This window comes from Zophobas morio, unplaced genomic scaffold (assembly GCF_036711695.1).
Source record: "Zophobas morio isolate AGI-343-1 ecotype UQ-CSIRO unplaced genomic scaffold, CSIRO_AGI_Zmor_V1 ptg000329l, whole genome shotgun sequence".
Classification (NCBI taxonomy): domain Eukaryota; kingdom Metazoa; phylum Arthropoda; class Insecta; order Coleoptera; family Tenebrionidae; genus Zophobas; species Zophobas morio.
The window spans coordinates 88,387-114,645 of record NW_026972433.1 but is presented as its reverse complement, the minus strand read 5'-3'; the positions used below and the strand labels follow the sequence as shown (position 1 = coordinate 114,645).

Here is a 26,259-nt window from a genome sequence, read left to right as displayed (position 1 = left end):
TCTTTACTAAATTTAATACGCACTAAGAGACCTGTATACTGCCGACCCTTCTTATCAAAATTGTAAAAGCTTAACATCTCGAAAAATCTAGGCTAAAGCTTCCTCCAACAAAGATCCTATATTCTTAACTAATTTAGACCAATTACCCTTCAGAAAAATTAACCCTTATCAAAAATAAACCTTAATTAATGAACTGATACTCAAATTTTACTATATAGCATAACATAGGGATGAAAAGAAAAAATATAAACGTTTTTAATAAATAATATCGATCGCAATAAAACGTTATATGAAGTGAATACCTTTCCAATGCTTTGACTCTAGAGGGAGAGAGTTGAACAAGTGGAAAAATCCTTTTTTGGAGTTGCGGTAAACTCGGCTGTCTTAACCCTTTAGTATATGTATAAAAAAGTATTTAAATTAGCTTAAAATGGTTAAATAAAGAAGTTACCATATTTTAACGCTCTTTGAAAAATTTATTATACCGTCTTTTATTTGTAAATTGCTTATAAAGAAATAAATGCAAGAAAGCGAAGTAATTTATTAAAGTTCAATCAATCTATGTCTACAATACTAATTAGTTATAATATTAAATTTGTAACCACTATATTTTAATGCATAACTTAGAGTATAAATAAAACAGTTGTATACAAAGATGAACATAAAAATAAGCTTTATATAAATTAATCAAAAAGAATTTTTTACTATTTTTATTAATTTTAGAAAATTTTCCTTTATTGCCATACAATATTTTATTATAATAATAATTTTATTTCGGAATTTAAATTGAAATTACATAACTAAATGCTTTTAAAAATTCAGGGAAAAAGCTTAACATGTTATAGTAAACAAAGCATTGTTCTATATAATTTTTTTTTGGGCGATATAACCTCCAATCATTGACACCTGTTAAAAGGCTTATGTACTGATCTTTTCTTATTAATGTATGACGGGATTGCTAATTTATGGTTGAAGGCCTTTTCTACTCGTCGGCGTGCTTTATTTACGTTTCGTGTGGTTACATGTTTATTATTATTAAATATTATTTGTATTTTTAATCTATTACTTATAATTTTAAATAATAGAAAGTTTTTAAGGTTTATCGTTGTATTATTAATTATGTCGGCGAAAGCTATTCGTGAGTACGATGGAAAGAAAATTATCTACAGGTATTTTGGTTAATCATAAGTATATAATATCATAAGTATATAATAATATTTAGAATACTAATATTATAAAGATCAATCATTGTTAGAATTTGTTGGAGTTAACTATACTTTTTTTTTACTCATTAATGTTATTAGGTTCTGTTAGTTTTACACACTTTATTATTTTCGTTATTTTTAAATTATATTTAACAAATATAAGGCCTTTTAAAAAATACTCAAATTAGTTAAAAAGACAAAAAATAGTAGGTTAAATTATTTAGTATTTTATAAGGGTTTTTGAATTTTTTTATTATTATAAAATTTATTTTATTTTTTAGAGCATTTCAAGATTTTGGATATAATAGTAATTCTGAGTTTAAGTCGGTGTTAATTTCCCCTTCGACTTTGTTGACCCATCTTCCGGTTTAATTATTATATAATATTTTTTAATTATTAATTTTTTTAAGAGTTGAGTTTTTTGACTATATTTTTTTATAAAAAAAATTGTAGAAGGACCATCCTTGGCTTACCTCCGAAAAACTCGTTGTTAAGCCTGATCAGCTCATCAAGCGCCGTGGCAACTTTTTTTTTTGAATTTATTTTTAAATTTTATTATATAATTTTTAAATGTTTAGGAAAATTGGGGCTGGTCAAAGTAAATTTAACTTATTCTGAAGCTTGTCAGTGGATTGAAGAAAAGCGTGGATCTGAAATAAAAGTGAGTACAAGATTTATTTAGAAGAATTACGATATATTTTTTTAGTTTTACTTAAAGTTATATATAAATAAATGGCATTACTTTTTTTATATTTTTGGAAATTGCATTGTTTTTTGAATCTACTCTTGCTTTTTATTTTTGTATATATTTTTTAATAATTTTTTATAATATAAATTTTTTTAAATATTTGTTCACTATTAAAACAGCTTATTTAATTTTGGACGGTATAAGGTTTATATTAGTGTGTTCTATTTTCAAAATAAAAATCTAATTTATATAGTTTTCTTTTAAAGAAAATGTAAATGTAATTGTCGTTTATATAATTAGTTTGTGTTTAGTAGAAGTTTTTCTATACAAATATTTTAAAATTTTTTAAAAATAGTATAAATTAAATTATTTTTTATTTAATTTGTTACTTTAGTTACTGCTATCTTTTTGTGAAAAAAAATAATGAATTTTTTGTTATAAAATTATTATGATCAAATTTGGATTATTTATATAACTTAATACTTTAATTAAAAGATTGGTATATGTTTATAGACGAGATTTTTACTTTATGCTTTGTTTGCCGTAGTTAATAATCTTACTACTATTAGTATAAGAAAGTACTTATTGCTGAAGATCTTTTATGGAGATTATTGTTTTATAACTTTTAAATTAGATTGGCAATCTTAAAGGAAAACTGGAACATTTTATTATAGAACCTTTTTGCTCTCATTGGCAAGATGAAGAATACTATATGAGGTTTATATTATTATATATTACTATTTATATTATTATATACTACTATTATTATTATTTATCTTTTTCAGCATCTACAGTGTTCGTGAAGGAAGCAAAGTACTTTTTTACCATGAAGGTTTGTTATATATACATAATTTATTGTTCTTTATGAACTTATTATTATTATATTACTATATCAGGTGGCGTGGACGTTGGCGATGTGGATGTTAAAGCAGAAAGTGTTACAGTTTTTAGTGGAGATCTGGTTTTATTAATAACTCTTATTTTATTTTTTATAGAATATAATTATTAATTACATATTATATACTTTTTTACTTTATAAATGTTTTTAAAGTTTAAATTATTTGTTTTTTTATAACCTGTTTAATAAACTTATAAAATAATGAGTTCGTTATCCCCGCTAAGAGTTTATAGAAAAGTTTAAAATTTATTATTTTATAAATTTTTTCATTCTCACATTGATTGTTGAATCCAATAAGGATCCTTGTGTGTGACTAAACCCTTATAACTATTGTAGTCTTTTTCATTATATTTTGACTAATTTAGAATCGACTGATATGAATTTTTTATTCTGAGAGATTTTGTATACTTAATAAATTTTATTAAAATTTTAGAAAAACAATATTTTTATATTACTAAATTTGTTAAAGTTGACCAATGAGGATACATATATGTACGTAATTAGTCTAACTATTTAGTTATACTTGATAATAATGAAAATATGTAAGATATTTAACCTGTTCAAGATTTCAAATTTAAAAACTTCAGCAAATTTTTTAATTTTACTACTTAATTTAATAATAGTTTGTGGATTTATTCTCCAATGGGGATTCTTACATATGCCAATACTTAAACTTAAATAACTCATAGTTTAGTACGAAAATTTAGTTTGAATAGTATACTTGAATCATTACATCATTAAAGTTTTGTTAAAATTAGAATAAAATTTAATTATTTTATAATATATTTTTTATATTAATAATAATATTAACTTTGATTACAACATCAGAAAATTTTTATTATTAAAAAATATATAATATAATATTAATATTATATTTTAGGCAAATATTTTTTTATCTGAATTTATATATAAAAATTATTTATCTATTTTATTAATAAAATCATGATCGTTAATAAATATCATAAATTTTTACGTAATTTATTATTAAGTCGATATATGCGGATTGTTATATGCGACTAGAAAATTAAACTTTATTAAGTTTTTTTTAGGAAAGTAAATATAAAATAATATTATAATAACTTTAAAATTATTTAGTTGACTGATTCTCATATTTCAGTTCTTTTAAAGAACCTTTCGAAGTATCAACGTGAACTTGTTGGTAAGCTCGTGTTTTTATGCTTATATATTTCTCTGGTGTAACTTGTTTATTTCAGGCGTTTTTTTGAAATTAATCTTCAATGTTTATTATGAATTGCATTTTACGTATTTGGAAATCAATCCTTTTGTTGTAAAGGATAACAAAGTGTTGACTTTTCAGAAGCGTCATGCTATTTATAACAATAATATTTACTCTTCCACGAGGTCCATCTTTTGGATTTAGCCGCCAAGCTGGACGAAACCGCGCGCTTTGAAGTTGGCACCCGTTGGGGGGACATTGACTTTCCCGCGCCGTTTGGGCGTATGTTAACTACTGAGGAAGTTTCTATTGCCGACCTAGACGCCAAGACTGGCGCCTCGCTTAAGCTGGTTGTCCTTAATAAGCATGGTCGTATATGGACGGTATGCTTGGCTTTGCCTGGTAGGATAATACTTGTTAACGTGATTGTTCACGACCTCTACATATTGTAGATGGTTGCTGGCGGGGGAGCCTCGGTGGTCTATGCGGACACCATTTGCGATCTTGGATTCGCTAGCGAGCTTGCCAATTATGGTTTTCTTATAACAGAATTACTCTTTGCAATAAGCCATGAGCAATGACTTTTTAAAATTCATGTCACTGGGGAAGGTGAGTACTCTGGAGCGCCTAGCACTCAGCAGACTTATCAGTATGCCAAGACTATTCTTTCTCTCATGTGCGCTGAGCCTCATTCCTCCGGAAAAGGCAAAGTTTTGATAGTTGGCGGCGGCATTGCCAACTTTACAAACGTTGCAGAAACTTTTAAGGGTCTTCCTCTTATTTTATTGGTGGGCTTACTATTAAAAAACACTTTTTAAAGGTCTCGTTATGGCATTGCGAGAGTTCGATACTAGACTAAAAAGAGTGAACGGAAAAATATACGTCCGTCGCGGCGGCCCTAATTATCAAGAAGGTTCCGCTCTTCTATATAATAACCGTTCAGCATTAAAAATAATGACTACTATTTTTACTTAGGATTGCGTATTATGAGAGAATTGAATGCCGAGCTGTCCGTCCCTATAGAAGTGTACGGACCGGAAACTCACATGACTGCTATCGTTTCTCTGGCTTTGGACCTTAACCAAAAGTCATTATTTACCTATGTTGCTTTTTATTGATTATTTATTTTTGTTAGTTAGGTAATATTGTAATATTTCAAGGTTTGTAGTGCTTTTTTTATTATAGCGTCGCTCCCTGTCCGCCGGACGATGACGCGTTTCCTTGTAGTCTATTGAGTCTTGGTGACGTAAAGCCGCAGAACTCACATGAGCGGAAGTCTCTGAATAACCAGGAAAAAGAGGTAGTTAATAGCCTACCCGCGGAGGTTTTTCCTATTGGTTTATTAACCTTCTACTCTGCTCACTGTGTATTATTACTTTTTTCTCGAAGCCAATTTCGTCCAATAGCGCTTATTCTGGAGAGCTTTTTACTCGAGACACCACCTGCTTAGTATATGGCATGCAAACACGTGCTGTGCAGGGTTTTTTCTTTTGCTAGTTTCCTTTATAAGCCAAAAAACACGTGTCCTTCTTGGCGAGTAGGAATGCTCGATTTTGACTACATGTGCTTACGTGAAAAGCCCTCTGTTGCTGGCATGGTAGGTGTCCATTTAAGTTTCTATTGGTTATTACCTGATTTCGGGTTTGCATTAGGTGTATCCATTTGGCGGGTTTCATACCCAAAAGTTTTATTGGGGTACCAAAGAAATATTGCTACCCGTTTATCCAAGCGCGAGCTATGCCATTGAAAAGCATCCCTCAGTAACTTGTGTCATCAACTTTTCTAGTTTCCGCTCGGCCTATGATAGCACGTCGGAGATTATGAAGTACCTTTTTTAACCAATAAGAATAAATTGGTCCACATGGCCCTTGCAACCTACTGTTTTTAGATACTCCAATCAAATTAAAGTCATTTCTATTATTGCCGAAGGGATTCCTGAGAAGCGGACTAAAGAGCTCAATAGGCAGGCTAGGATGGCCGGGGCACGTTTACCAATAATTATAATAAAGAAAATGAATTGAACTTATTAATAGGTGACCATTATTGGTCCAGCTACTGTTGGAGGCATAAAGCCTGGTTGTTTTCGGATAGGAAATACAGGCGGTAATGCTGTTATTGTGTTGTAGTAAGATTATAATAATGATGATATTTTCCGCGTGGAAGGCATGCTGGACAATATTCTAGCGGCTAAACTCTATCGCCCCGGCTGCGTGGCCTATGTTTCCCGTTCTGGCGGCATGAGCAACGAATTGAACAACATTATTTCCAGGTTTCATCTACTCTCCCATGTTTAGTGGATGTCATTAGCTTCATTATCGCTATTTTGCCCATTAGAAACGCCGATGGGGTATTTGAAGGGATTGCTATTGGCGGAGATAGGTTCCCTGGGTCGACCTTTATTGAGCACCTTCTTCGCTATGAAAAGCAAGATGGTTGGCTCTTTTTCTTTCATTCTTTTTAATGTTAATATCGCGCACGAAGGCTGTAAAATGATGGTGCTTTTGGGCGAGGTCGGCGGGGTCGAAGAGTATGCCGTGTGCGAGGCTCTTTCCTCTGGTGCCATCACGAAGCCGGTCTTCATTTCTATTGGCAGCATGGCGTTTATGCGTTCTTTATTGGTTACTTACCTTAGGTTGTTGCATGGTGTATTGGCACTTGCGCCAGTCAGATCGCCTCTGAGATTCAGTTCGGCCACGCCGGCGCTCTTGCTAATGATGAGCAAGAAACTGCTGTCGTGAAGAACCGAGCTCTAAAGCAAGCGGGCGCACATGTTCCTGAGAGTTTTGATTCGTTGGGGACCTGTATTCACGCGGTCTACTGTAAACTTTTGGCTGACGGCGTCGTGCAGCCATTGGTTGAGCCGTCTCGGCCGACCGTTCCCATTGACTATGCGTGGGCGCAACAGCTGGGCTTGATTCGAAAACCAACTTCCTTTTTGGTATATATTGAAATTTTTTTCGAATTACAAGAATAATCAAATTTTTTCATGTATTCAAGTGTTTTTTTTTGAAAGTATAACAATATCTAATTTGAAATAATCACTCTTTTAAAAATCACTGGATCATAATCCTCCAGTTATATTTAAGTATTATAAACCATCAATTATAGTCGTCGATTTCTGATGAACGTGGCGAGGAGCTTATATACTGCAACATGACGATTTCCCAAGTTATGGAACAAAATCTTGGGATTGGCGGTACTTTGTCGCTACTTTGGATGAAAAAGAGGTACATTATATGCCCAAATCTGAAAGCGCTTCCAAGTAACCCTTTTTCTTATTAAAGACTGCCAGATTACGCTCATAAATTTATAGAAATGTGCCTTATTATAACAGCGGATCACGGTCCTGCCGTTTCCGGCGCCCACAACACCATCGTCACTGCGAGGGCTGGAAAAGACCTAATTTCCTCCATTGTCTCTGGTGCCCTTTGCTTTAGTTTTTTTGCTGATGCCTTATAACCAACCAACTCCTTTAAAAACGTAAGGAATGCTGACTATTGGAGATCGCTTTGGCGGGGCATTGGACGCAGCGGCCCAGCAGTTTTCGCAAGCGTATGACATGGGCTTAACCCCGTTGGAATTTGTTAAGAGGATGCGGGACGAAAAAAAGTTGATCATGGGTTATTTTGTTTATGGCAACTGGGGGATTTTTTATTATGAGTGCTCAATCGCTACCAGGCATTGGTCACCGCGTTAAAAGCGTTAATAATCCTGACAAACGTGTCGAGCTCATTAAGACTTTTGTCAAAAACCATTTTGTGAAAACTCCTCTTTTGGATTTTGCTCTCGACGTCGAAAAAGTTGCTTTTTATAAATCCTTTTACGCAATTAAGTATTGAATGTTTTTTTTAAGTTAACAACAACTAAAAAACCAAACCTTATACTCAACGTGGACGGATGTATTGGCGTTGCTTTTGTAGATCTTCTTCGGTTTTGTGGAGAATTTACACCTGAGGAGGCTGACGAGCTGATTGGCGCAGGAATGCTCAACGGACTTTTTGTTTATGGTCGTACTCTCGGTTTCATTGGCCACTTTCTTGATCAGAAGCGCCTTAAGCAAGGCCTCTACCGTCATCCGTGGGACGACATCAGGTTTGTTATAGTAATAATTATAAATGCTGTTTAATAAAATAATGTTTATAATAAACAGTAAATTAATAAACAGGAAATAAAGAGAGTTATAATAAAATCTTAACAAATGTATTAAACTTAATAAAGAAATAAATATAAATAGCGATAATAATTTAATAATAATTAATAACTATACAGCTATGTAATGTCGGAATTCAGCCATGAAAATTGAAGTATTGAATCATCTGCACAAGTAAAATAAGATATTAATAAAAACTATTATCATATTATAATCACGTTTTTTTGCTCTAATTTAGGAATAATAGGCGTTTTACTAGATTTCATAAAGAATGTGTTTGTGTACATTATAAAATATATGTTCGGAATAATTTTAGTTATTGAAAATCACGATTTTTATAAAATCCCTCTCAAGTTTTTTTTAGTAGGACAAGCTAACTTTCATCTTCAGAGTGGTACTTAGTTTTGTCTATTAAAAGAGATTTCGAGCATCTGGAAAAAAAATTTCTTATTGTCTTTTTACTCACGTTAGTTCATTTCTATACTCAATTCTATATTCACATGTCATTTTTGTATCTCTTATACGACCTTTTAACTCGAAGTAATCTTGTTGATCTCTTAGCATTGCCACCTTGACATCCAAGTTTTGAAGCTAAGCCTTGAACTACCTAGCTTGGTAACTACTAAGTTGAGACAACCACCTATACCTCAAAACATCCTCCGGTTTTACCATGAGCTGTCCTTATTGTGCTACTGTCTTTATTGCTTTTTATTAAAGAAATATCACTATAAGTTTGAATGGTGACTACCTTTAGTAAATAATAATAATTAATAACTATAATATCCTATTCACTAGGACTGCTCATCTTGAGATTAAATGGATAACCAAAAATATATATGGGTGAGAGATCTTCCCGAGCATGCATAATTTAAGGTGTTTTAAAGGGAATTAGATGCGTAAATCAGTTATTATTAGAGGAAAGTAATTTAAAATATAACATCTGCTAGTTTCATCCTAGTAGTTATTAAAATCCTTAGTATTAAATAAAATCTAATGTTATCTGTATAAAGCCTTACCTAAAATATTGGTATCTCTCATAAATCACTAGGTTATTGATTGGTGGTTTAATAAACATAATACAATCTGTTTGGTCAAACACACTATCTCCTAAAGTAGTTCAAGGCTTGATGTAATATGAGTTTAAAGATCCTTTTTACAATTAGAATAGTTTCTATTTGGTCTAAGTACTGGAAAGGAAATAAAAATTAACTTTAGTTTTAGGTTAGCTTACTAAGTTACGAACAACGCAGAGATAGTAGGATCAGTTCGAGCCGTGAGTTCAAAATTTTCCGAGCAGGTATAAAGCTATATCCTTACTGGTAACTAGTACTAACTGCTAAAGTTTAATGGGCACTAAATTGACACCGTTCCATGAATAAACCGAGTGTAAAATTCCCTGAAATGATAAAAAATTAAGATAAATTATATGATATAACAATAAATGATGATACAAAAATAATAATGAATTACTCTCAACGAAACATTTTTCACCACAGAAAGGGTGCTTTGGGGTACGATGCTGTCTTAGTAGTCATTATGAGTCTACTACTAAGGCTAGACTCCCGTGCTTCTGTTGAACTTAATTAAATTTGACCAATGTTCTGATTAAAGTAATAACATCTAAACGGTACTAAATATTTTAACAGAAATATAACGAGCTTGGGTTAAATAATTAAATGGGAGCTTAAGGCCTAGTGTAGACAAGATTACTGTCTTTTATAGGAGCCTTCCTCATTAAATGATATTATTATTAGTGGGAATATTTGGGGAAATATTTACATTAGTTAATAAAGAAAGAAATAAATAGATAGTCTTTCAGCTATTGGTAGAGTTCTTTAATTGTAGGTTTCTACAATAGTAAAAAAAGCTAGCCTAATGAGTAAAATATTAATTACGTTCTTAACTTTTTATTATGACGCTGGAGCAATAGATACCCGTTGATGCAAGGACTATATTAACTATAAGGGTTTTAGGGTGCTTACCTATCTAAGGATTTTACAAAATTATCAGTTCGTAGTGCTAGTTTACACCTCTGACCAAAGAAGCATGTTAAAATTCCATGAGCTAAAAGACTATGTGGAAGGAAAACGATAGTTTTCCTGAAGTGTAAATGGTGCTTAAGTTAATAGAAATGTTAACTTATTAAAGTTATTGCCTGTCTGTATCCATTTCTTACACAAAGGCTGGGCAGAACTACTAATTGTACATGGATTTACGAGCTAACTTAGTTGGGTTAGTTCTATATCAAGGGAGGGATTGTAATATTTGCTGACTGACAACCAGTTATAAATTTAAAAATATATACAACGCGAGCTTAGCGCAACAGAATGTTCAAGCCACACGTTGCGCTTGCATTTATTTATTATTAACTTCATATCTATGTGCGAGCATTCATTGGACTTTGACCACAGCGATCTAGGCTATTACACGGTCATGATCTAAAGTTAATTTTTTCCATTTCAGCTGTGCTGAGCGACCTCATGGCGAGAACACCGTGCACTTGTTTAGTTGTATTCGTTTGTTAGCTATTCTCGGTCTTTTCGTCTACTGCTTGTACACTCTTTAGTTTAGCAAGGATGTTTTTGGTCTCTAAGACACTATCGTATAAAAAGTCCATCTAAGAGCCAAGCCCATAGTTAAAATTTAGTAGTTTTTCTACTGAGTTTCCAGCGATCTGCTTGAAGGAGTCCCAGGCTTTGTTTGCTCTAATCTCGACATTGATCCGCCACTTGGATGTGCATTTAAGGGTGGATTGCATTGTGATGACTTAGTAATGCTCTACTATCCTTGGCTTCTTTTGCCTTAAGCTTAATAGTAAGGTAAAGTTTAATCTGTTTTTCATCTGGTATACAAAGTAGAGCACTTCCTGTGGTATGTATTAACTTTTATTTTAACCTCTAAAGAATGCTCACAACCCAAGGAACGCGACTATGGTTTTCGAGCTATTAACTTATGCCTTTATAGTTGTCGTGTACCTCGGAGCTCTCTAGCGTTGCTTCACATACGGTTCGTAAGACTAGCTCTTAATGGTAAAACCTTGCTTAAACAATAGATCTTAGGAAGGTGCTAACTTTCCTCCAACTGGTACAGGTTGTGTTATGGTTCTGGTTTCCCTGTGACGGTATTTTAGCGGAAGAGTTGTGTATGCCGCTGGCCTCTTGTCTACTGATGCCACTTTTAGTATACCAGCAGTATTACCCACCTTTCTCGGGATGTCGTCTTTTTTACGAACCCCGCGAGAACTTTCAAACTAACTTAATGGAAAGAGTGAGTAACTTATGTAGTACTGCAAGACTGGTGAGTAGGGCTCTCTTTCTTTAATGTATGTAGCTGTACAAGTATGCTCTAATGAGTGCAACCCTCTTCTTAAAACTATGTTTTATTTTTTTAGGGCCGTTAGTTAGGTGGGTGTAATAATTTTGCTAAACAATAAAAAATTTAATTAATCGTTTTTTGGTAATTTTTATCATTATTTTAAAAAAGTTAAACTCTCAACTCTATAATTGCTTAATTATTGTTTCTAAAAGCGTTTAGTACATTAAGTTAGGTAGTAGTTGCCTAATAAAAATGGTATTGCTATTGACAGTTAGTATATTAATATATGACGAAAAGGTTATTTCTTGTATTCGAAAAATAAAAAAAAAATTACGTGAAAAGTATATATAATAAACTCTATTTCAGACTTCACAAGAGTTCATGCCCAGTTTAAACAATTCATATAAAAATAAAATTTAAGACAGTTTATACATTAGAGTAAAGGAGTTGCTTTTGATAAAAAAAGGAAATTAGTTAAATAAGGTAAAACGGAAGTTAAAAGGTTCCTGATTATTATAATAGATTATCCAAGAAATATGCTAGATTTTTTCTTGAAAGAGATAGAACTAAAAGGAAGGAGAAAAAAAAAGCATATATTTCTTCTCTCGACTTTTATTCTGCATTAAGCATTATTTTTTTCCCGCGTGGCTAGGTCAAGTATTAAAAAATTTTTTGAAGAAAACAAAATAGAAAGAGAGGGGAAACTTAAGCAGTTAAAAGAAGGGTAAATAAAAATAAAATAAGAAATTTAATTTTCTGAGAAATAATAAGGTAGGCATAACCTTTGGTTTTAGCGGTGATTATACTAGTGACAGATTAAAATATTAACTCGCCACAAAAACAAACCCAAAACAATCAAAAATTGATTAACCCTTTTTTGGTGCTGGAAAATATAACTCTTTGTTAGTGTGCTAGAAATAAAAGTACCATTGTTACTGATGGGTTTTTGCAAATAAATTTCTCAATTTTTTGTAGTAAGTTTTCTGCCTGTATCATTGGTATGGACTTTTACTTTTAAGTTGAACACTTTATATAATTTACGCACACCACTTTATCAGGTACGGTGTCAAATAGTAGTAAACGAAGGAACCAAGCCTTTGCTTTTAAAAACTAAAGAAGGATTAAAATTGAATATGTAACGGGTAGCGAAGCCGTTGGTTCGAGAAATTGTAAATTTATTTAATTGTTAGTTAAGACCCTCACTCCCTTAGTCCGAGTTGACTGTAGCGCTTATAACTATTAAATTGATTTAAAGAGAGGTAGTAAGTTTATTGATGTATTTTGCAACTGCACCTAAAAGAAAAAGATTAAGAAATTGGGCCTGCAATTCATGCGTATAATACATAAATAATTAACTAAATTAACTATATGGTAATGTGTGTGTACCGTAATAAATTTCCGTGCTTATAACGTGATAAAATTATATAAAGAAGAATTACTAAAAAGTTCTATTTATTAGTTGGTCGCTCCTCTTCAGACACTGCGGACTAATGAACTTCGAGACCTCGGCTAATAAGCTTCCTTGGTTTTTTATTGTTTTAATTAAAAGATTTTTTGGGTTTTCAAGCTCAACCAATGATCTGGCTTGCTGTTGCTTTTCTATATATGGCAATTTTTAATTATATTATTGTTTTAGTTTGTGTTTTGTATCGTCTTAAATTTTTATTCATCACATCTTAATGTTATGTTGTTGTTAATAATTAGTTTTCAGTGGTTAGTTAAGGATTTTTTGGTGTTTTTAATTGAGATGATTTTTTAATCATTATATTTATATTGTTAGAGGACGGGGTTTCCAAAAACTTTATAGTTTGAGTTTTTACTTTAGCGATTGGTAGGCTGTATCCACGTGTCTAGTCTACTATTAGGGGCCATCGCCTTTAATTATATTGCGTACTGGCTCGTTGTCAGTGAACATGGAGGCATTCGTTTTCTATTGATATATTTCCTTTATAAAGTTTTCCAGTGCTTTAACGTCTGTAATGCTCTTGCTCAGTGCTATGTATTCAGATTCGCACGTAGACTTGGTTATTTTGCATCTGTCGACATTAGATATCCATGAAACTAAGCTATAACTGACCTTTATGATAAACCCATGGTAGTACGTTTACCTTAGGTATTAGCCCATGAAGAATCCAAAATAGCATCTTACCTCTAAAGAGTTGTCGTTTTTGAATATTAGGGAGTGTTCCTTTATGTTGTGCAGGGAGGAGAGTACACGTCGAGCTGATTTGTGTGACGCGTTATTATGTAGAAATCTGTCTAATTGTGAAGTTAAAGTGATTTATCCGGACGTGTAGTCTGCATTGTATCGAAGTTTTCCAACTAGGCTAGCATACTCTTTATTTGTGCAGTTTGGTTTCAGGTTGGTGGAATTTTGCAGGGGCCTCTTTTATTATCAGCGTTGATTCCGTAGGTTTAGCATAACTTTAAAATTAGGTCTTTTCGGTTGATAGAGATTCCCCCATTTTTGTGTTCAAGTCCAACTCCTAAAATCCTTTCAACACAATTATTAGTTACTACATCATAGTCTCTTCTTAATTTATTAAGTTCTCTCTTATTAGGTATATGCCATGGGGAACTTGAATGTATACGGGCTTTTCCAGTCACGTGGAGGAAGACAATGATAATAGCAGCTGTGTGGAAATTTAAGTTATTTAGTTTAGCAAATTATTAGGGTTCGGAGCATACTTTTGTTGCGAACAGGAAAATAAGTTTCGTAATAGTCCACGCCCTTTTCTTGCATACAATTCCTCTCATTAAGTCTTCTTTTATTTTCTGTAATGTATTATGTGAAATCACCATGTAGATGGTAGTACGTTAGCGCCTTCTGGTAGTTCACACTGCCTGATGATTGTAAATCCTTTGTGTTTAATAAATGAGTTAAGTTCAGAAATGTCCGCCTGTTTGTAGTCTTCCTGGTGAGGCTCCTGCATGGCTTCACTGTAGGTTAACAGAGAGGTAGTTTCTACTATCTCGAGTTCATCGTTTATGATAGGTTCTTCTATTTTAACCGTTTCCTTGCTTCTTGAATCTATTTTGGTAAATATATTCGGTAGCTAGTGTTTGATTTTCTTGTTTGTGAAGGTTTATATTCGAGTCTTGTGTGTCTTGATTTGTGTTGAGTGCGGTGGTGAGTAATTCTACTGTAATTCTCTTTTCGACGTGTCTAAGTTTTTATTGTGGCTTATACTCTTCGTTGGCTGATAACTGCTCTTCTTGCTTAGTAGTTTATTGTTACGTGGACTGGGATAAATGGCGGTATTTTGTGTTTTTCTTGTTCGAGGACAGTTGGCGTAATTTAAGTTGTTTGCCATAATTGTAGTTGTAAGGTCTATTCTGGTATTAATTCTATGTGTTAACTCTATGTAGTTGTTTAGTGTCATATTTTAAATGTACTTGATTTGTGTCTTTGTTAACCGTTTTTGGGTTCTGTTATTATGGATTCTTCTAATGTTTATATCCTTATTTTTAATATAACCTTCCTGAATGATTGTACTCTAATTCTTGTTTCGCTCTTGTCCTTTTAGATGTCCTGCGACGAAGTAGCGAAGTGGCTAATGACAAATGTTGTTTGCCGTTCATTTTGTGCAGGAGTTAAAAAGGTTGTCCACTGCGATTAATTTGCTTTTGGTATGCCGTATATTGTTTTCTTCCTCTCCACCATTTTGCACTTTATCTGGGATCAAAGTACCTATTATTTGATTTATGTTCTTTATGCTCTTCTCTTTGTTTGCGCCTCATAACAGTCCTTTCTTCGTGTTTCATACGGTGCGTTGCTAGTTGTATAATTAAGTCATTGACGATGGATGTAGGCTAACTTATTTAATAAATGCACGTGCCATTTTGTGTTTCTAATTTTAATTCTTTTCTTTCATAGTATCGTCTACACTGTATTTTAGGGGTTATATGATCATAGCATACTATGTTTTTTGATTTTTTTGTCTTTAGGTTAAAAATTCCATGTGTATCTGCTATGCTATAGGAAGGTATAAAAAACATCATTCCAGTAATGGTACGGTCTTGGATTTGGTTTTGTGCTCTGGGTTATGAACGAAAACCTTGCATGCAAGGGGTATATAGTGGTTAGTATGTTTCTCTTTAATTCCGAAATGATTTTTTTTTGATCGGGAGTTAGGATTTCATCGTCGTGAGGAAGTCTATTTGTTATAAAAACTGCATATCTCATTGCTTCATTCCAGTATTGAGAACTCAGTCCCTGCTTGTTTGAGGATGTTTCTTGCCGTGTTAGTTAGTGTTTGAATGCTTCGTTCACTATTCAAGTATTGGTAGTCTTCTGGTGTAGTGGGTTAAGGCGTCGATGTAGTTCATTGTTAATGAACTTTGGGCTGTTATCGACTCTAATCTCTTCAGTAAATGCCGGCTTTTCCTTGTAATTGAGATGTCTATGCAAGATATCAGTTGTGTGCAGTGATTAAATCAAATTATTTAATGCTTAATTTGCTCTTTGGTTCTCGAAAACCTAATCTCTAACCTTGCTGCATATTTGCTGCCCAATTTAATTTTCATGCCCCATTGTAGTGTGTTTATGTTTGGTAGTTCGCCCGGATCTCTTTGGTTGCGAGTCGCGTTGTGCTTGTTTACTTTCTCCTATTTTAGTTTGTAGGAATACATTATTTCGAATTCTTTATTATTAAATGGGCGGATGTTTGGGTATTATGTGTTTCAGTTTTCTGTAATTTCATGACCGTATATATAGTGTTCAGGAGGAATCGCACCGTTATTTTTTACATCATCATGTTTCATGTTGATCTTAACTGAGTAATTAGTATCTTGTTTGGTGTTTTGGGGATGTAAAGGCCATTTTTCATTGTCCCTCTAATAGTGTCTCCGTTGGTTAATGTTACTGTTACCGTTCGGTTTTTAAGTGGATGTGTATCCGCTTTCTTCTAGTTTCGCGACAGAGAAGGGATTATGTTTAAATGGTTGGTCACAGAGGGTCTTTCCGTTATCTAATGTAATTAACCTTCCAGACTTTCTTGTGCAAATTCTTATATTCTAGTTATTATAATGCACTCATACTTAATTTCATTTAATAACTCTCTATCTCTGATAATATACGTGTAGGCGAGTTTGTCGGCTACTATAGAGAGGGAGCGGTTGGCCTCATGTCAGTTCGAGTGTTGATGTTGATTTGCTGTGGTGAATGGGTGGTTTTAGTGTCCAGGGTTTCCTTAGTTTCTTTGGGCTAATTGTGGTGAAGCGTGCTTTCATATGTTTTGTTATAGTTATGGGATCCTCGCTGATGGACTCATCTTTAAAAAAAACTCGTGTATCCCCTGTTCCGTGCGTAGTAGATATATGTCAACCAGTCACTAAGTTGAGAGGCATACTTTAATAGTGATGTTGTCAGTTAGTCTTGTATTCATTTCTTAGTTACGTTAAATTGTTTTGTTAGTTTTCCTGCTCAGTTGGTTGAAGCTTTGTGTTTAAGGCATATCATATTTTTGTTTATAGGGCTGTACTCGTAACCAAACTAGGAAAATGTGAGTTGGCGCCGCTCTAAACATTGAGCTACGGTGACAACTCACATGTTCGGTCGATGAATTACGTATACAACTTTTATTATACTGGGTTTTCCACGTGAATCATTGATGGACAACAATATTCAGAGCAAAAAAAACTACAATAATATGAAACCTCATAGACCGAGACCTGAAAGGTTGCACCGAAAAAAAAAAATTTAAATAGGGTACACCTTCCTGTCAATGAAAACAACCCTCTAGGAGGCGTGACTGCCTATTTATTTAATGCAGAGGGGTTAAGGTTTTTCCTCAATCGCTGCTAAATGCTATTAGTCTAATCCCAGGAGACTACCCGTAAAAATTCAAATGAATTTGAAAAGCTTTCTAATATATTTATCTTTTGTCCTTAATATATTAAATCTTGTTTCTTTTGTTTAACCTACTTTGTATTATTTTTTATCCATTTTCTATATTTTGATGATACTGACCAACTATACCTGAGTTTATTATTAGAAGATCAGCTAAGTAAAAAGGGAGTTACTAAAAAACACTAAAACAACTTCTATAGTTCCTACGAATTTATTAAATTTCCTTGTTTTAGAAAATTTATAGGAGATTGAAAATTTTTTCAACAGAACATTTGTAAAAAAAGTGTCTGGTAGGTAATTATGTATTGTAAAGAGTTACTCAAAAATTTTAGAAACAGTGTTGGCTATACCCAAAATATAGTTTTTAAAAAGATTTATCATATCAAATAGATGGTTTCGATTATTTAATAAAAGAAACCAAAATAAAGGTATTAAGAATATTACAAGTCTTGTGAAAAAAGGTTTAATTTTTTAAATCATTAAACTTATTACAAAAAAATGGAGTGGTAAAAATGAATTTCAGTACTTTCGTGTATAACAAAATACATATAACAGTTGAATAGATGATGCTATTTACAATACAATTAAATATGCAATTAAACGTGTTTAATATCATCGATTTATTTACATTGTTGAAATACACTCCAACTTAAAAACAAAGCATATGCAGGCTTTCTTTTTTTCGCTCACCACAGGTCACTTAGGGACAGGCCTAAACCTAAGTAAACCCATGGTTTTCTTTGTACTCACGCTTTACTAAATACCGGGTAAAGAAGTTATACTATAATTTACTGTGGATAAACAATATTAAGCTTTATATTAATAAACTTTGTTCATAATAAATAAATTCTTTAAACTAAATGAGCGTAGATTATAAGCTTGAGCCTGAAGGGGTCGACTCTGCACTTACTTTCAAAGATGCCTTCTCGAATTTTTTACTAAAAAGTGCTTTTGGGCTTTTAACTGTCCCTTTTGATTCATCCAAAGTTCTTACTCTTTTTATGATTTTTTATATATATTTATATTATTCATTGAATGTTTTAGTAGGTTATACTGCAAGTTCAAGTCGCTAAAAGCTTTGAAGATAAGTTAAAATTAGCAAGCAATTTATCTAATTATGATTATAACGTATTTAAGGAAGTAAGTAATACTACACTCTGTGAAACAAAGACAAATAAAGCTCAAAAGCGTAATAAAAGTAACTGCGATAAAATATATAAAGATCGGGTAGATATTATTAAAAATCTTGGATTTGCCCACCTTTACTCGGGTGTTTCTTCTTATTGCTTGGAAACAGTAATTTTTATTATTGAAAGTTACATAAAATAATGTATATACCTTTTATAACTAAGAAAAATAGATTGTAAAGTTAAATTAATTATCTTTGTTGCAAACATCTAGATTGTACGCAGTCGTTACTTTGTTAATTTACTTTTTGTTGTAAGTTATTTTTAATTAATATAATTTTCTGTAACGTTTGACTTTCAGTGATAATAAACAGTACGACAATTATTACTTTTAGGAGGTTTTGTAAATTATCTGGTCTGTAAAAGCTTTTGAAACATAACGTTTAATTTGCGCTTATTGTAGGAAGCTAGCCAATATTATATTATATTACTAGGCCAGCCATTCCATCCTTGTTGATTTTTTCGAAAATCTTCTATTTCCAGAACTATACGTAGACAATTTTGATTCTCCAGTAGTAAGCCAAAATTTTTACTAATTCTCATCTTTATTTTGATGCTATATTTTAAATTTGTTGTTATAGTACTAATTTTTTTAAAAACATTAAAATTTTTTTTAATATAACTTAAGGAACTTCAAAGAGTTGCCGAACTTTTTCATTTCTCTAGTTTAATCTTTTCTCACTTATTGGCTTCAGTTATAACGTCTCCTATTGCTTTAATTTATTCGCGGTAACTTGTAACTTTTTTTACCGAAAACTTTTAGTTTTTACCATGAATAATTATGTATACAATTACATTTCGTTGGAAGTAATATTTTATAACGTAAAATTTATATTATTGATGTACTTTATTTAGGTATACTTAAATTAAAAAAACCTCGAAGAAAAATTAATTTTTATGAAATTTTGAAAGCTTACGATGATTTTATATTCTTATAACTTTTTTTTTTACATTTGGTTCTAATATTTGTACTATTAATTTTTATTAATAAAAAAAGTATTTTACTTTATAATTTTTAAAATATGAAGAAATGAAGGAATAATACATAAAAAGATTGTAAAAATATAATTTTTTTTTTTAAAATAAAAATATATAAAAAAATTATTTAATAAGTTAAAGAAAATAATTATATTATATATAATATCTAAAAAATGTATTTATAATTCTAATAACTTCTTGTAAAAAGGAAGTACTTGTAAAAATATATAATATTTAATATTCATAACTAATATATAAATTCTTTAATAATTTTTAGGAATATTAATTATGTTTTTAAATATATTTTGTAAAAAAAGTTATTTTTTTAAAAAAAACGGATACTTCTAAAAGTAATTTATACTAAATATAACTGAGAATAAAAATATTTTAACTAGTTTATATCTTATATAATGTTTTTCATATATATTTCAATAATAATTTATAGGATATATTACATATATCTGATAAAAAATACATTAATAAGTTTAAGAAAATTATATCATATACAATTGCTTATATATATTTATAATAATAAATTTTAAAAAGAAGGAAATAATTTCAAAATCACTATAAAAGTTCAAAATTTATTAATAATAATTATAATAATAAATAAATAAAAAAGAATACTTTAAAAATCTTTAATAGTAAATATAACCATAAATAAAGATATATTTTACTAGGTATTATTTCTATATAATGCTTTATATATTTCACATTAAAATTTTAAAAAAACTTAAAGAAATATTTAATAGTAAATATAACTGATTTGAGAAATATTATCAAGTTAAAAAAATTTAATTATATTATATATAAAGCATTTTTTATATTTATTATAATAATAAATTTACTAAATATATATATTATCAAATGTACTAAAAAATACGAAATGTTTTAGATAGTTATATTTTTTAAACGTTTTTTAATTATTTTTATAATAATTATGTAAAAAATGAAATATTCGATATTATATATTAATTATATTTTTTTAGATTTTCTAATATTTTATTATAATTATTATTAAAAAAAGTAATTTACATGGTTTTAATAAATATTATGAGAATTTTTTTTTGCGTTCGATAAAGGTCATTAAAATAAAGAAAAAATATAAAAGCTTAAAGAAATCTCTATTTATTTTAAATAAATAGAAGTTTTCAAAAACATTAAAGAATAATTAAAAAAACGGTAATAGTTATAATAATTGTAAAAAGAATTTTAAAAGAAAAATATATTTTATATTTTAGTTTTTGAGTTTTATAGTATTTAATATAAAATCTGGGGAATTTTTTTTTTAATTTTATTTAAAAATAAATGATACAATTTAAAAATTATGTTAAATAAAAAAGTTAATAAATAAATTGAAATGTTTGCAATATTAAAGAAAACTTTTTATAAATTCTACTTAATATAAAATTTTATTTTGCACATTAAAATGTTTAGTACTTATTATTAATGAATATTCTGTTTATATTAACTATTTCAGGGATTCAAATAAAATAGGGAAACCATCTTTAATACAATCGAATAGTTTAGAAATATTTTAAATTTCCTACGATTAATTTGATAATATTAATGATTAATAAAAAAAATTTATAAATTTTAGTTTTATTTTAACCAAGAACATATTAATTAAATCCATAGCGTTAAAGTAGACTAAAATTTTGTGTCCAAAAAAATGTTTGATAAACTTTTTTTGAATATTAAGATACTTAACACCGCTTTTTAGAGGTCATTCTCTTTTATTATAATATTAAAAAAAACTTTATAAATATTATATATTATAAATGAGCTACAGAAAAAATATTTTGTTAAATTTATTAAAACTTGTTTCCACCATACGCCACGAAAAATTTATTATACTAATAAAAAAATTAAATGTTGTTTATAATAATTTTCTTATTATAAGATGGTTGTAGCTTTAATAATAATAATATTTATAAAAATTATTAAAGCATATGCTATTTAAAGAAACTAATTTTAATACATATATATGTGCAAAAAGAGACTAATTTAAATATGTATATATGTGTAATGAATTTTATTTGCGCTTTAAGGTAATTTTTTTTATAGTATAGAGAATTCTATATTTGAAATTTAATGAATCAATATAATTTTTGTAATCAATAATATATAGTAAAGCTTATTCAAAAGATAAACTTTATATAAATTTTTAGGTATTTTTCCATTATAGTAAAAAAATATTAATGAATTTTATCCAATATTTTAACCAATAATAATTAATCAAGTTTAATGCAAGAAAAGACGACTAAGTTCTAATATGCTTCATTAGAAAATCTTTTATTATGTAAAGAAAATAAATGGAAATTTTTATAACATATATTTAAAATAATAATTCATGGTTTATGCGATCAAATAAGACTAATTCAATTGTCACAGCTTTATATATGCGTGTGTTCTTATTTACTTTTTAAAGTACTTTACTTTATTCGTAAATAAATTTTTTTAAATACATATTTTTTAAAAAATATATATCTATATAACTTATAAACCACTAATATTTAGTAAAGTTTATGCAATCCAATAAAGTTGACTAATACACAAATTAAATTATTATAAATTTTATTTACCTTTAAAAATCTTTTACTCAATTGGAAAACAAACCTTTTTTATATATTAAGAATATTTAGAAAGTTTATATATTTTTTAATATAATGATAAGTAAAGTTTATTCAAAGAAAAGAGGCTGCAAATATTTAAAATAAATTGTATTTACGTTTAAATTTTTAGCTTTTTCATTAAAATATTTTTTTTAGTACAATAAAATTTTAAGTAAACAGTAATTAATAAAGTTAATGCCTATAAAAGAGGCTAATTTATACTATAAAATATTTAACTTTATCAAAAGATTTATTATTTTTTACTATATTAAAAAAATTATTGAATACTCATATAATTTTTTATCCAATAGTAATTAGTGAAGAATATGATATTAAAAGAAGCTAACTTTCTCGAATATTATAAAAAAAGTCTATTTTCGTAATTTTTGGGTTGTACTAGAAAAACTTTTAAAAATATATGTAACCTTTTAACCAATAATAATTAGTAAAGTTTTGACTAATTTTTTCTTACAAATTTATTCAAATATGAATTTTGTTCACATTTTGAATTGTATAATTTTTTTGAGAATTTTTTTTATATTAATGGAGAACCAAAAAGAAAATTTATATATTTTTTATTAGTAATAATTAGAAAAGTTTATGCAATACAGGATATGAATATTATTTACGTTTCAAAGTATTTATTTCATTATAAAACCTTTTCTTTATCGTAATTATACAGAAAATTTTTTATTCTGTTTAAAAAATAGTTCATAAAAATTGTACACAAATTTATAACCAGCAGTAAATTTTGAAAAATAATGCTTTAAAAAATATTATTTTATATATAAAACTTTATTTAATTTTTAATCATTTAACATAAAAATTTATAAGACTATATTTTATTTTATATTAATTTTCTAAAAAATAATAAAATAACAAACAAAATTTCTAACTCAATAAAGTTTTTTATATAAAGTTTGTTATGTTTTTATAAATTTAATATAAGCCATAAATAAAAAAAAATTTTCAAAGAAGTTTTTATAATAGAAAACTAAAATTTACTAAAAAAAAAATAAATTTATAATTCCTAATTTTAAATTTAATAAATGTAATGAATTTTTTTATATATGGATTTTAATGTTTTAAACTTTTTATGACAATAAATAAGTTAAAAGTAAAATCAAAGCCTTATATATGCAAGCCAGTGAAAGTTCACTAAAATTTGAGTATCCGATGAAATTATTATCTAATGGCGTGGTATAATATAACGCTTTGAAGTTTGGAAAATTTTTGCTAATTGTCTTTTTTCATGATTTGTTATAATTGTTACCGTTAGTCTTAAAAAGTCTTGATTTCTCTATAAAAATATGATTGACTGACTGTGGCTTTTATTTTCGAATAAAAACGTGGAACAAAAATAAATTTTACTAATTTTATGTTATATAGAAATTTAGTAGTTTTCTAAAAAAATAATTGGCTTCAATAAAGTTTTTAGAATTTTTTTTTTCGATGCTTTGAAAAACTTTTAGTTTCCTTAATAATAATGAACCCCATTTACAATTGAAGCTCGGCTTTCACTTCATTGGTTGTTCACTTTTTTAAGTAGCAAGCAGAAATCTCAATCTTTTAACTTATTGGTTGAACGTCTTTTAATGCCCCAGTAAGCACATTAAAAACGGTATAAGGCAAACACTAATTGGTTAAAACATAAATTGAAATAGAAGATTTCTTAGTAAAGTGAGTAAAAATTTCGTTATTATGTGTGCTATACGACCAAAGGTCTATCGCAAAACTTGTGGAAGGAAAAAATAGTTATGAAAAAGGGAAGGCAGAGTTCTACTACATTCTAAAATATACTTTTTATATTTTTAATAATATATTAAAAAAAATTTAAAAGAATGAATAGCAGCTCTAGCCATGTGACTTTAAATTCTTGCCAATAAAATAACGCGAAAAAAGTATATATATAGCACATGAGTAGTAACCGAGCATATTAACTTCATTAACGAAGAGAAAAACATAAAGAGTAAAGTAATGCGGATGCTAAAATTTTTTAGAGGACTTTTTATGTTTTATGGAAAAAGAAATATATGTATATTTGATTGCACCGGATAATAATAATAATAATAATAATAATAATAATAATAATAATAATAATAATAATAATAATAATAATAATAATAATAAAATAAATATGCTTGACAGTTAATAAAAGTATAGCTTCACATTAAAGGCATAATCTTCTACAAAACTTTTTATAATATTAATTAATAATACTTATATTAATTATCATGTAATTCTTCACTAATACATAATATTATTTTCATAATCCGTATTTATTGTCTTAGAAGTTTGCTCATATATTCTTTTTGTCTTTATTTAGTTTTTAGCATAACAGCGATAATAATAAATACGAGGTATTAGTAATAATAAAAAAATTATAAAGTTATTAATTTTTTTCCTAATTAAAGTCTTTTTTATTACATATTCTTATTAATAAAATATTAATAGAATTTTGCTGTCGAGAAACTGTACTTCTTCAAACCGCTCTAAAAGTTTTTTAGGCACATTTTTTTCGATTTATAATGAAGAAGGATTTCGTTCCTTTTATGCTGGATTTTTGCCAGCAGGTATCATTAATAATAATAATAATAATAATAATAATAATAATAATAATAATAATAATAATAATAATAATAATAATAATAATAATAATAATAATAATAATAATAATAATAATAATGAAAGTTTTGTGTAATGCGTTTATTAATACTATAGAAATTAAAAATTATAAAGTAAATAATATTTTATCATTTTTCTTTGACAAGTTTTAGTTTATTAGAAAAACTTTTTATAACAATAACTTTGCACAATGCGATTTTCAATATTATTAAGTGATAGTAAAATTTATGTAAAAGTTAATAATATAGGTATTTTTATATTATTAATTTTTAGTTTATTTCAAAAACTATTATCTTATTATACTTTTATGTGATGTAGTATATAATTATAATTAAGTAGAAGTCACATACAAAAGTTTATAATGAAATTTTTTTTTAATATTGGTTTATATAAAAAATTGAATTTAGTTATGAATAATTTGTTTACAATTATTGAGTAAAAGTAAAGAATATATAAAAGTTTATACTATTAATATTGTTTACTTAAACAAGCATTAGTCTTTTAAAAAAATTTTCGGTACAAATGATATTGATAATAAATTTCTTTTTAAATATTATTAGGTAAAACTTAAATATTATATAATTAAATAAGTTATAGTTTTGTAACTTTTATATAATAATAATAAATTTGTTTAGTGCCATTCATAAATTATTATTGAGTAGAAGTAAGAAATATATTAAGGTTATAATGTTATATTGTTTACGTAATGATTATTAGTTTATAGAAAAACTTTCGTTTAATAAAAATTATAATTTATGTTATTACAATAATTGAGAATAAATAGAACGAGAAATTTATTAAAGAATATTATTACAATATTAAAGTTTTAGTTTTAAATTTTTTTTAATAATAAAATTTAATAAGTATAAATAAAAGTTTTTTTTAGAGTAATAATAGTTAATAGTTTAAAAAAGTTTATATCAAAAAATACTTTTTATAAAACTTATTTATTATATTTTTGTTATAGGTTATTACGATTATTATAATTTTAGTCTCTTGTGTTTTTATTTATATTTACTAAAACTATAAGCTTTTATATACATAATAAAATAGTTCTTTTTGGTAAAAAGTTATATAAAGTTATTAAAATACAAAACTCTGTTAAGTTTGTATGACAGTAATTAGTTAAAAAGTTTCTATGAACTATAGAGTTTAGGAAATTTTTTTTATAATAATATTTTGTAAACTTATTATTATAAATAATGCAATAATCGAAAGTGAAAATCACATTTTTTTTTGTTGTTTTTAAGTGTTATAAGAAAAACTAATGTTTACATATTGGTAAATATTTTTTTCCATTATTATTATTTTAAATATAAGAAATATTTAAAAGTTAAAGTAATAAGTATTATTGAATGTTGTTTTTAAGTATCGCAAGAAAAGCTATTAAAGTTTATATATTTATAAATATTACATAATTTTTATTATAATTATAAAAATTATTCAAAAATTAAAGTAATAAATATTTTTGAATGTTGTTTTAAAGTATAATAAGAAACTAATAATATTTATAAAAAATTGTTTATGTTAATATAAAATATATACTATTATTAATAATGAAAGTAATATT

The 26,259-nt window shown here is 28.1% G+C and overlaps 1 protein-coding gene across 2 annotated transcripts; it reads left to right on the top strand.

Moving 5' to 3' along the window:
- The first annotated feature begins 985 nt into the window (after positions 1 to 985).
- LOC135119993 (uncharacterized) lies at positions 986 to 8,307 on the top strand. Of its 2 annotated transcripts, XM_064044352.1 has the most exons (31): positions 986 to 1,017; positions 1,086 to 1,169; positions 1,487 to 1,571; positions 1,659 to 1,725; positions 1,784 to 1,866; positions 2,528 to 2,610; positions 2,679 to 2,725; positions 2,790 to 2,854; positions 3,887 to 3,950; positions 4,006 to 4,094; positions 4,154 to 4,351; positions 4,421 to 4,502; positions 4,578 to 4,736; positions 4,789 to 4,881; positions 4,944 to 5,055; positions 5,154 to 5,292; positions 5,358 to 5,448; positions 5,510 to 5,565; positions 5,621 to 5,793; positions 5,857 to 5,950; positions 6,002 to 6,071; positions 6,132 to 6,237; positions 6,303 to 6,400; positions 6,450 to 6,541; positions 6,601 to 6,906; positions 7,077 to 7,195; positions 7,253 to 7,389; positions 7,454 to 7,588; positions 7,647 to 7,768; positions 7,822 to 8,060; positions 8,238 to 8,307. In XM_064044352.1, the coding sequence occupies exons 2-31, from the start codon at positions 1,120 to 1,122 to the stop codon at positions 8,269 to 8,271; spliced, it is 3,288 nt and encodes a 1,095-aa protein (XP_063900422.1). In that variant the 5' UTR covers positions 986 to 1,017; positions 1,086 to 1,119; the 3' UTR covers positions 8,272 to 8,307. The 2 variants fall into 2 exon arrangements, with proteins under 2 accessions (XP_063900422.1, XP_063900423.1); XM_064044353.1 differs by lacking the exons at positions 7,647 to 7,768; positions 7,822 to 8,060; positions 8,238 to 8,307 and having other exon boundaries at positions 7,253 to 7,382; positions 7,454 to 7,528.
- The last annotated feature ends 17,952 nt before the right edge of the window (positions 8,308 to 26,259 follow it).

Excerpts from the sequence above, each read along its gene's own strand:
- LOC135119993 (XM_064044352.1), top strand. The coding sequence starts at position 1,120 with ATGTCGGCGAAAGCTATTCGTGAGTACGATGGAAAGAAAATTATCTAC. Across the intron at positions 3,951-4,005 it reads GTATCAACGTGAACTTGTTG|GCGTTTTTTTGAAATTAATC; the intron begins GTAAGCTCGTGT and ends TGTTTATTTCAG. Across the intron at positions 4,503-4,577 it reads TAGCGAGCTTGCCAATTATG|GTGAGTACTCTGGAGCGCCT; the intron begins GTTTTCTTATAA and ends TCACTGGGGAAG.